Genomic DNA, 11,734 nt, shown 5'->3' on the forward strand with positions numbered 1-11,734 from the left:
TGTTATTAACATCCTATTTTGTTTGAGTTTGTTATTAACATCCTATTTTTGTTTGAGTCTGTTAATAACATCCTATTTTGTTTGAGTTTGTTATTAACATCCTATTCTTGTCTGAGTCTGTTAATAACATCCTATTTTGTTTGAGTTTGTTATTAACATCCTAAATTCTTGTCTGATTCTGTTATTAACATCCTATTCTTGTTTGAGTTTGTTATTAACATCCTATTTTTGTTTGAGTTTGTTAATAACATTCTATTTTTGTTTGAGTTTATCATTAAAATCCTAATTTTGTTTGAGTTTGTTATAAACATCCTATTTTTGTTTGATTTTTTTATTAACTCCTATTTTTGGTGGACTTTGTTATTAACATCCTATTCTTGTTTGAGTCTGTTATTAACATCCTATTTTGTTTGAGTTTGTTATTAACATCCTATTTTTGTTTGAGTTTGTTATTAATATCAAATTTTTGTTTGAGTTTTTTATTAGCGTCCTATTTTTGGTTGAATTTAATTGTACTTCCTACTTGTGTCGGAGTTTGTTATTAAATTCCTATCTTAATTATTTTCATAAAATTATTTATTTCAATTCATTTGATCTGCCTATTTTCTTTTTATTTCCTTCCTCCTATTTTCCTTTTCTTCCATATTCCTTTTTTCCCTTTTTTCCTATTTCCTATATTGGTGTGAGTATGGCAATTTTCAGGTTCCATCCCTTGAACACGAAGTTGCTAAAAGAGTTGGCACAGAGGAGGGAGAAAAAAGTGGAAAAAGAGGAAAAAGTGGAAAAAGAGGAAAAAGTAGAGAAGGACAAAAAGAGAATAGGAAAGAAAGGCGTAAAAGAAGTGAAAATGAAAATATGTTGAAACTGGAAAAACCCAATAAAAAAGTTGAATTAAAAAGGCGGGATGGAACTTTTGAAGAAATTCCTCCAACTGGGAATACCAAAGGGATTGTTCATGCTTGGCAGGAAGGGCATCACCAGAATTGGGGTGGGAATGGTTATGTGATTAAACATGGGAATAAAGAACATTTTGACTATGATGCTGGGAATGAATGGTACCCTGAGAATGGGATTAGGGTCAAGGGTCCCTCAAGGGTACAAGGGACGGATAACCCTTTAGGTCTGTTTGCATCTTTACTCAGACTACTGTCTTATTTGGTGAGGGTCCCATCTTTAATTAAATGTATAGCTAAATCAATAGTTTAGAAACTCTTTAAAAGATTAATCTGTGACTTTTGACAATTAAAAAAAGTATTATCAACAATATTACTACAGGGTGTCCCAAAAAACATGGGAATTCAGTGACGAATTCGATATCGTCTTTGTTATGAATTAGCATTGTAATAATTTCAACAGCCATAATTTTATTAGGTCTGCTAGAATTTATTTTATGGAAAGGGTAAAAGACTGAAAAGATGTGTTTATAATGTCCCCGCAAGATGAACAGTGAAGACGGACAAGTTTACTCTGTTTGTATACTGCAATTTTCTTGTTTTACTAAGTACAACCGTGTGCAGTCAAAACATAAACAAACAAAATGTGAACATAGCAGACGAAACTCTTACAGATTACAACTTTCTCAGTAGGTATCACGATACTAAATCAAAGAATTATTGAAAAGACGATATCGAATTCGTCACTGAATTCCCATGTTTTTTGGGACACCCTGTATATTAATGGATTAACATATTTTGTATACTTTGTTTCCACTTCAGATACATTTTCATTCAGAAATATTCAAGGTCCGTTTTTGTTTTTAGAAAAATCAATTTTTTTATAAAATTTTTTATAAAAGAATTCAACACAGATACTAAAATTATTCTGTGCAAATTTAATAAAACTAACTAAATCGAAGTGTATTTTGACATTTAATTAACCCTATCACGATGGGGGGGGGGGTCCACCCTCTCAATGGTTTCTTCTAAATTACTTTTTCAACAATTTTATAATTTTTAACAACTCCAAGGGCAAAGTTATATGAGGGGAGGGGTGGAAAACATTTATATTAAACAAAAATAGCCCAATCGGAATAGGGTTAAAACTCTGTCGAAATTATCGAGTCCAGCTAAAAAGTATAAGACAGCAAATACGAAAGCATCTATATATAACAGGAGAAATATCTATATATAACGTGGGAAAATATCTATATATATAGGAAGAGAAATATCTTTATATAATGTGGATAAATATCCATATATAACGGGGGAAAATATCTATATATAACGGGGTAAAATATCTATATATATAACGGGGGGAAATATCTATATAACGGGGGGAAATATGTATATATAACGGGGGAAAATATCTATATATAACGAGGGATAATATCTATATATAATCGGGAAAATATCTATATATAACGGGGGAAAATATCAATATATTACGGGGACAATATCTATATATTTTGGAAAAAATATGTATTTTTAACAGGGGAAAATGTGTATATATATCGGGGGAAAATATCTATATATAACGAGGGAAAATATCTATAAATAACGAAGGAAAATATCTATATATATAACAGGGGAAGATATCTACATATAACAGGGGAAAATATCTATATATAACGGGGGAAAATATCTGTATATAACAGGGGAAAATATCTATATATAACAGGGGAAAATATCTATATAAAACATTGGAAAATATTTATATATAACAGAGGAAAATATCTATATATAACAGGGGAAATTATCTATATATAACAGGGGAAAATATTTATATATAACAGGGGAAAATATTTATATATAACAGGGGAAAATATCTATATATAACGGGGGAAAATATCTTGATATAACAGGGGAAATATCTATATATAACAGGGGAAAATATCTATATATAACAGGGGAAATTATCTCTATATAACGAGGGAAATATGTATATATAACGAGGGAAATATCTATATATAACGAGGGAAAATATCTATATATTACAGGGGAAATTATCTCTATATAACGGGGGAAATATGTATATTAATCTGGGAAAATGTGTTAATAATGGGGGGAAAATATCTATATATAATGAGAGAAAATATCTATATATAACTGAGGAAAATATCTGTATATAACGGGGTAAAATATCTTTATATAACAGGGGAAATTATCTCTATATAACGGGGGAAATATGTATATATAACCGGGGAAAATATCTATATATAACGGGGGAAAAAGAGTTTAAAAGTTAGGGCCTCTTTCTTATTTTAAGCTAGCAGGGCCCCTAATTTACCATGCTCTGTTTATAATATACGTAAACTTCACACTGAAAAATTGGCACCTATTAACTTTTGTCGTGGCAATGGCATGCATAGATATTTTTACTTCGTGAGAGAATTTAAGAGGGGGGGGGTTAAGAAGGATGGGAGGGGTGAAAAAGGGGGGGCAAAACAAGCCACTTGATGAGGGTTGTAAACAAAGATTAAATCTGGTTAAGACCGTCCAAGGATACACATGACAGATAACAGTTGAAGCATTTTCTATTGATTGCATTAAAAGAGATTAAATCTATAATATCATGCAACGTTTGGTTTAAAAGATTTCACGTAAGCAACATATAACATACTCTTATACATTGTTGGTAAAATCTGTTTTCAATCTTTAAGAATAAGATACCTTTTTTAATAAAGAATTATCAGTAGTGCTTAATTTTTTATAAACTTTAATTTTAAAAATCATAAAAATTAATATTACTAAAATACTTTGGAATAGGAAGACGATATTTCAGCATCATTTTGTTTATTTGAAGTTGTAATAAAGAAAATACTATCATCTTTTAATTCAATAAATTTTAGGATGGTGCAGAGTACGACGATAAAGGAAATAGGGTTCATGAAAAAGTTTATTCTTACAGGTAGTTCTTCTTCTTCTTCTTCTTCTTCTTCTTCTTTTTCTTCTTCCTCTTCTTCTTCTTATTTTTCTTCTTCTTCTTCTTTTTCTTCTTCTTCTTCTTCTTCTTATTCTTCTTCTTCTTCTTATTCTTCTTCTTCTTCTTCTTCTTCTTCTTCTTTTAAATCTAAACAAAATGTTTAAAAACGAAATTGTAACCAAATAAACCGCGGATGATGAGATGAATATGATGATAATATCATAATGTGGTAATTAAGTGAGTAATAAGCTTTTTTCACTGACAGCTGTTTCTATCCCATGTTTATGTGTATCCATTCTGTATAAAAGCTTGATATAAATCAAAAGTAAAATCTAAGTCTTCCTAATTATTTACATATATGTGACGACGACTGTAATAATTCAAATTACAATTTCTTTATCTTTTCTAAGTTTTATTTGATCAAAATCTTTATTTATGTTTTTTATTGTTTCAGACCTGAGCACCAGAAAGAGGAGAAACCTTTGATGAGATCTAGAAAAATATTCTAATCAAATTACAATTATATTCAGCTATATTTTTTTAGCCCAGGTCAATTTAGTTTTAAAACATTTTCTTAAAATTTTACATAATATTGCTTTTTCTCAATGTTGTTGAGATTAGCCTTACTAACGGGTAAGAAAATACAATTTAATAAAAGTAGAAATTAATCCTTCAGCCCCTTTTAATAAAAGACACACATATTTGCAGACCAGTAAACAGACCTAAAGAAGTGTTTTCAAGTCTTAGACTGAACTCAGATGGTCCCCAAAGGTAAAATTATAAAATTCATAACAATCCAAATTTCCCAGAGGCACTGCACACTAGACAAAAATTTCCGGAGAAATATTCCCGAGAAATTCTTGGGAATTTCTTGAGAATTTCTCAAGAATTTCAGAGGAATTAGTCACAAGAATTTTTTTCTCGAGAAAATCCCCAAAAATTCTTTAAAGCAAGTCACCAAAGCTGGAGAACTTGAGAAAATTCCTCACTTTTGTTACCTGGGTTCAAACTAGATAGAAGGAGAGGGTAAAATTAATGTGACATAACTGATACGAGTTTGTGACCTCGTAACTTCTCTAGTCTTAATTTTACGCACATGTATAAGAAAAGAAAATTGTTCCGGTTACGTTTTAGAAGTTTATAACATTTTTGTTCTGAATATAGCACCTCAATAGGAGGAGTTATCATTTTAATCCATTCCTTAAATAATAATAATTAAGCTAACGCAAAAATGTTAACATTAATTTTAAAAATGTACGTTCGCTAACGGAATTTCCCTGTCATTTCCAAAATTTCCTTTTTAGCTGAATTTCTCGGTAATTTTTTAAAAACTTCTGTTCGTAAATGGAAGTTTTGCAGTTTCCACTTTGAAGCGTTTTTTACCGCACATTGTCCCAAGTTTTCTTTTATTAACTTTAAAGTCTGGCGAAAATTAATAAGAACCAAGAGAAGAACTAGAACATAAATGATTATATGTGTTTTATTTTTAAACCAAGAAATAGGTAAATCGGTAAATGATCAATACGTCTGGTAAAAATCAAATACGTATTTCCATAAAAAATTGTAAATATGATCCAAAATTTTATTTTCATATTTAGGTTTGCGCTAGCCGGGCAAACATTTGGACCCTACCAAAGGGAGGCGCAGTCAATTATTGGAAACAGGCGATTTGAACTTCCTGGCAAGCCTACCCAACTTGAATTTGAAGCCCCTGCAAAACCTGAATCCCAAGCTACTAATAAAGAGCAAAGATTTTCTTCAAATCTAGAGCAAGAAACAAGGAAAGCAATTTCTTCCAATGGGTTTGGTCAAGTTAATAAAGAATAAAGCATTAAAAAGAACTTGGAGCGTAATAGCAAGTGATTTTCAATGCAAAGATTACAACGGTAACCTTGAAACCTTAATCTGCTTAAAAATATAAAAGTTCGTTTTCCTTACTCGAAAAATGTTTAATGCTGGTTAGTTCTCAAATGTGCAAGTCACTTATTGCAGAAAACCCTCAATTATTTTTATAAATTGATTTTTAAAAATGTCTCTATATTCAAATTAAGATATCTAAGATCATCAATAGCCAGAATATTCTGATTTAGATCTAATGGGATTGGGACAAAGTTCTGCTGTTTACTTGACTGTCTCTTGTTAAACCACAGAAAAAAATAATTTAGCATCGTAAAACACTAACGATAGTCCCATATAAATATCAAAATGATAAAAATACAAAACTAAAAAACTCTTGATAATCCATACTTAATCCAGATTCAATCAGAAAATTGCTTTTTGATTCAAGACGATCTGATTCTAATGTCGCAGAGAGATTTTATAACAGTAAAGAACAAGATAAAGTTTATGAAAGAAGTGCACAACAAGTAAGTAGAACTATTTAGAAAGCCGTAGAAAGTGGCAAAAATTAGCAGAAAGTAGTAGAAAATAGCAAAAATATGTATACTAAGAGAAAAAAGTAGAAAGAAGGAGACATAAATAGCAATAAGTAGAAGAAATTATAAAAAGTTAGTAATAATTCACAAAAAATATTCTTAATTTAAATAGGAAGTTTAGAATATTTTAAAGTGAAATACTATGATTATGTAAATGACCTGCTTTTATATTAGGATACTGGAAGTGACCTTCTAGAAGGTGAAAGCTTCCAACCTGCCTACACCCCCTACAGTCCTCCTGCAGCAGCATATGATGCTGGCTATGCTCCCCCAGAACAGAAGAGCATCCAAGATGCTGTAGCAGCAGGAGCAGCAGCATATAATGGGGTAAGCTGTTATTGTACGGAAATAGCAGATTATAATTTCTTCGTTTTTCAAACCTATTTTTACTGTTGTGTATGTTTCAATTATTCCAACTTTCCTACAATGTAAATGCTTCTTTTTTAAACTAAAGGTCAGCGAAACTTTCCGGTAGTTTTCTGACTTTTTTTTTTACAAGTTTTAGAAGTTTTACGATATTTATTTATAAATATGTTTGCTCTAGTGATGGCCAAACGGCTGAACCAAATAAGCTGATATTTTTTTGAGAGTATTAGTAACCAAAGGGGGAAAAATCAAATTTTTTAAAATTCCACTGGGCAGTGGCAGAGAGCAGGCTATATGTAATATAAACCTGGGCAACGCCTGGTTATCAAGCAGTTAACTAATATTTTAAAACATTCTTTCTTTATATTGCGAATATTTTCAATATTTTTTAAATAAATGTTTAGGCTGCATATGAGGAACCAAAGGGTAAATTTTTTTTAAAAATTCCACTGGGCAGTGGCAGAGTGTGTTACTATGGCTATATGTAATATAAACCTAGGCACCGTCTGGTTATCAAGCTGTTAACTAATATTTTAAAACATTCTTTTTTTATATTGCGAATATTTTCAATATTTTTTAAATAAATGTTTAGGCTGCATATGAGGAACCAAAGAGACTGTCCTTCCAAATCCATGGGCAAGAGGGACCTAACTCTTATAGATTTGGATACGATACTGGAGAGGGGTAAGTTAAAGGGGGCCCTTCAGAAAAACAAAAAAAAAGAATTTTACATTAAACCCAATTTTTGGATATGTGCATAATTCTAGAACAAAACAGGATTTCTTACAAATAATGTTGAAATTTGAATTTGTTGCTAAAGATAATGCTTTAAAAGAAAAAATTTCACACAAGAACAACACATGGAGATTGTAATATCATTTGGTCAATAGATATTTTAACATGTTAACCCTATTTAAGGGGCAGAATTTAAGGGGGGGGGTCGAGTGATCAGAGGATGGGGTTAATTTTACAGATATTGAGATTCTTTTGTGTCCTAACCGTTTAAAAAAATATATAAATGATGCTAAATATTTTTCGTCAATTTTTTTTTACATTTAAAAAAACTTGTTGTAAACAAACCCTTTACCCTAAACTATGTCATTCGAAAACATTTAGAGAATCTTGAACATATGGTCCATATCAATACAATCATTGTATTAGTAATACAGGGACTGATTGATTTAATAAATTTATCAAATACGGGGATTGGTTGTTTTTATACATGTAGTAAACACCTACTCCATAACAAGTTCTCAAAACGTATCTATCCAGGTCCAACCCGACCGCTATCAAGGACAACCAGGACACAACCCACCTGGCTATTTATGCCATCAAGGACACAAGCGTAGCTATCCAACAAGCTATTAATACAGGCTATAAATGCCACACAGGGTAACAAGACTAGCTATCCAACAAGCTATTATCAACCAGAGATGAGATTTTAAAAGCTTAAACCCGACTAAAACCCGGTCTTTGCGTCTGCTTAGACCCAAGTAAAGCTCAAGTCAAGACCCGGGTTTTGGATGGCCTTGAGTTTAGTGAGAACCAACCCTCTTGGGTTTTACTCTCTTTAAGGCTTGAGTCTTCAGCAGCTGATGATTGTAAATCTCGTAAAATCTTTAATATTTGTACATTTAAAATCCCGGGAATTATTTGTGGGGTCAAATTTTATTAATTATATAAAATAAACATACTATGAAAATAATGTATCTACATAAAGTTTGAATTTTCGAAATTTACATCTCCTTGTCACATCTGATCTGACGGCATTATGTCTGCTACAGAGAGAAAGCTTGCAAAACAGTCTCTCATTGGTCGAATCAGAACCAATCCTGACTTGGGTTCTATCTAAGCTCGAGTTTGGGTTTTAGTCGGGTTTAAGCTTTTAAAATCTCATCTCAGGACACAACCCACCTGGCTCGAAATGCCACACCGGACACTAGCGTAGCTTTCCAACAAGCTATTAATCCAGGCTATAAATGTCACACAGGGACACTAGCGTAGCTTTCCAACAAGCTATCATCAACCAGGACACAACCCACCTGGCTCAAAATGCCACACAGGGACACACATCGTAGCTATCCAACAAACTATTAACCCAGACTATAAATGCTACACAGGGACACAAGCATATGCTCTAAATGCCACACAGGGACACAGTTGTAGCTATCCAGAAAGTTATTAATCCAGGATATAAATGCCACACAGGGTAACAAGCCTAGCTATCAGCAAGCTATATATTGATCCCAAATAATGGTGACGATTCCACTGTTTAGCACAAAGCAGGATTTCTGGATTACTATTTCGCAGTAATCAGTACAGAGTTACTCTATAAACTAAATTTATCTAAATATCTTATGTTACAAGTTAACGTGAATTGACGTAATTACAACTCCTACCTCGTTGTCTCGTTGTCTGTATTACATGATTAAGACATCATGTGATGTATTTACCACACAGTTAAAGTTTGAATGACATATTTTATGATTAGCAAGAAAAATATAACATAGTTAAGCTATTTTCTCATATGTTCAGAAAATCATGTTTACACAATATTTGCAACATATACATATATAAAATACAAGGATTGATTGTTTTTATAAAGATATGAAAAACAGGGACTGACTACTTTTATAAAGATATAAATACAGTGACTGATTGCTATTATAAAAATATAAAATACAGTTACTGATTGCTTTTATAAAGATATAAAATACAGTGACTGATTGCTATTATAAAAATATAAAATACAGTGACTGATTGCTATTATAAAAATATAAAATACAGTTACTGATTGCTTTTATAAAGATAAAAAATACAGTGACTGATTGCTTTTATAAAGATATAAAATATAGTTACTGATTGCTTTTATAAAGATATAAAATACAGGGACTGATTGCTTTTATAAAGATATAAAGTACAGGGACTGATTGTTTTCATAAAGACATAATTTACATTGACTGATTGCTTTTATAAAGATATAAAATACAGTTACTGATTGCTTTTATAAAGATATGAAATACAGTTACTGATTGCTTTTATAAAGATATAGAATACAGGGACTGATTGCTTTTATAAAGATATAAAATACAGTTACTGATTGCTTTTATAAAGATATAAAATACAGGGACTGATTGCTTTTATAAAGATATAAAATACAGGGACTATATGTCGAAATTCTAAACCTCTTTAGTTCCAATTTGAAGCAATAATGAAGAGAATTTAAATATGTTATTTTTCAAATTGATTTTTTTAGATATAACAGACAGTTCAGATATGAGGAGAGAGATAACTATGGAGTTCTTCATGGAAGGTGAATTATTGATTAATTTATTAATTAATTGATTGATTGATTAACTGGTTATTTATAAATTGATTGATGGATTGATCAATTGATTAGAAAATGGGTTGGTTTATAATGTAAATGAGAATTAATTAGTAAGTTGATCTACTGATTTATGTATTGTTTGATTGATTGATAGATAGATTGATTGATTGAATGATTGAAAATCTATAAAGGTATGGCTACTATGATCAAGAGGGAAAGCTCCAGATAGTTAACTACACAGCTGATCCGGAAGCTGGTTTCCACGCTGAAGGCGACCATGTGCCTAAACCGGAATATTAATTTCAAGATCTCACCGCTAGATTGCAAGCTAGTCAAGCTTTAAGTCAGTCCTACAAAGCTATTAAATCAGTGCAATTTTAAATTTCATCAAAGAAACAAACCTTGATTATTCATGTATTTATGTTGTATGTCCAGTTAGGACAACATTTTATTGTATTCTGTAGCAGAAATCTCATCGAAACTTTTCAAAATGTTTCATTTAAACTTCACACCAATTATTGTATCTTATTCTTTTACTTAATAAATATTCATTTTTATTTAAACTCTAATAAAAATGCGCTAATAATAGAGAACGCACATAAAAGACGCATATAATACATCATACAATAATTAGAAGCAACATGTAACATTTATTCATATTTCTCTAAATTTTAACAATTTGCAATAACATTGAAACATTTAGTGTTGTACCTTCTCTTAAAAATGTGAATATAAAGAACATCAGAGTGACTTTTCAACGAATTCTCCTCATTGAAGCATCGGTATTAATGGGTTAAAAGTGCCATGAACTGTATATGTCTTTTCGGACGAAATGGGTTAAACAATTTTCCTTTTGAATTGCGGAGGGAAAAGGTTAAAAAGTGACTTTAATTCTTCTCTTTGGGTCATCAACAACTCCACATTTATGATTAATGAATATTTCAAGTTCAACTTTATCCTCCATTCCGTAACTTTTCCGCAGATCCTAAACATAACAATATTTCAAGTTGAACTTTATTCTCCATTCCGTAACTCTTCTACAGATCCTAAACATAACAATATTTCAAGTTGAACTTTATTCTCCATTCCGTAACTCTTCCACAGATCCATAAACATAAGAATATTTCAAGTTGAACTTTATTTTCCATTCCGTAACTCTTCCACAGATCCATAAACATAAGAATATTTCAAGTTCAATTTTCCGTAAGTTTTCCACAGCCATGACTTAACCCTGACTGGATCAGGCGCTAATGAACTCGGCATACAAGAGTGTCTTTGCATATAAGGGTCACTTGAATTACGCTTACAGTCCTTTTAAGGGGTAATCAGGGTCAGCGATCAGTGATCTCTAAATCAGAAATAGTAGATAAAGTACATTTTGAAGAGCGATTGGAAAATTAAAGTTGATGGAGAGATCAGTTATTTACAGATTCTTAAAGTTAAAATTAAAGGGACTGTAAGCGTAATTCCAATTCAATTTTAATTTAAGAAACTGATTATATTTTATTGTGTTTACTCCAAACAAAAAATATATAAAGTATTAGAATTAAACACTTTTAAACCTACGATATTTTTCTCATTATTTCTCAGATAAAAGATCTTTTCATTGAAAATCACGTCAAACTACGCAAGTTTAGGTTTACCAGGAGGTCCGGAGCTCATGATAACCCTGTATGTTAAAAAAAAATTGTATGTTGTTTGGCTAGACAAAACCCAACGTTTTATAATGAGGTCAGGGTTGTCA

At 31.1% G+C, this 11,734-nt stretch overlaps 1 protein-coding gene across 1 annotated transcript; it reads left to right on the top strand.

Annotated features, from left to right (window-relative positions):
* Positions 1 to 4,466: 4,466 nt before the first annotated feature.
* On the top strand, positions 4,467 to 10,553 carry LOC111711216 (uncharacterized). Its single transcript, XM_023485505.1, has 8 exons — positions 4,467 to 4,494; positions 4,554 to 4,632; positions 5,460 to 5,642; positions 6,149 to 6,227; positions 6,471 to 6,623; positions 7,255 to 7,346; positions 9,919 to 9,975; positions 10,182 to 10,553. Exons 1-8 carry the CDS (start codon positions 4,467 to 4,469, stop codon positions 10,288 to 10,290), a joined length of 780 nt encoding a protein of 259 aa, XP_023341273.1. The 3' UTR covers positions 10,291 to 10,553.
* Positions 10,554 to 11,734: the final 1,181 nt, after the last annotated feature.

Source organism: Eurytemora carolleeae, unplaced genomic scaffold, assembly GCF_000591075.1.
Source record: "Eurytemora carolleeae unplaced genomic scaffold, Eaff_2.0 scaffold1131, whole genome shotgun sequence".
Lineage (NCBI taxonomy): Eukaryota > Metazoa > Arthropoda > Copepoda > Calanoida > Temoridae > Eurytemora > Eurytemora carolleeae.

Bases quoted from the DNA above. Each gene is read 5' to 3' on its own strand.
- LOC111711216 (XM_023485505.1), top strand. From the start codon at position 4,467: ATGTTGTTGAGATTAGCCTTACTAACGG. The intron at 4,495-4,553 runs GTAAGAAAATAC...TTTTAATAAAAG, and splicing joins GAGATTAGCCTTACTAACGG to ACACACATATTTGCAGACCA. The intron at 9,976-10,181 runs GTGAATTATTGA...AAATCTATAAAG, and splicing joins TATGGAGTTCTTCATGGAAG to GTATGGCTACTATGATCAAG.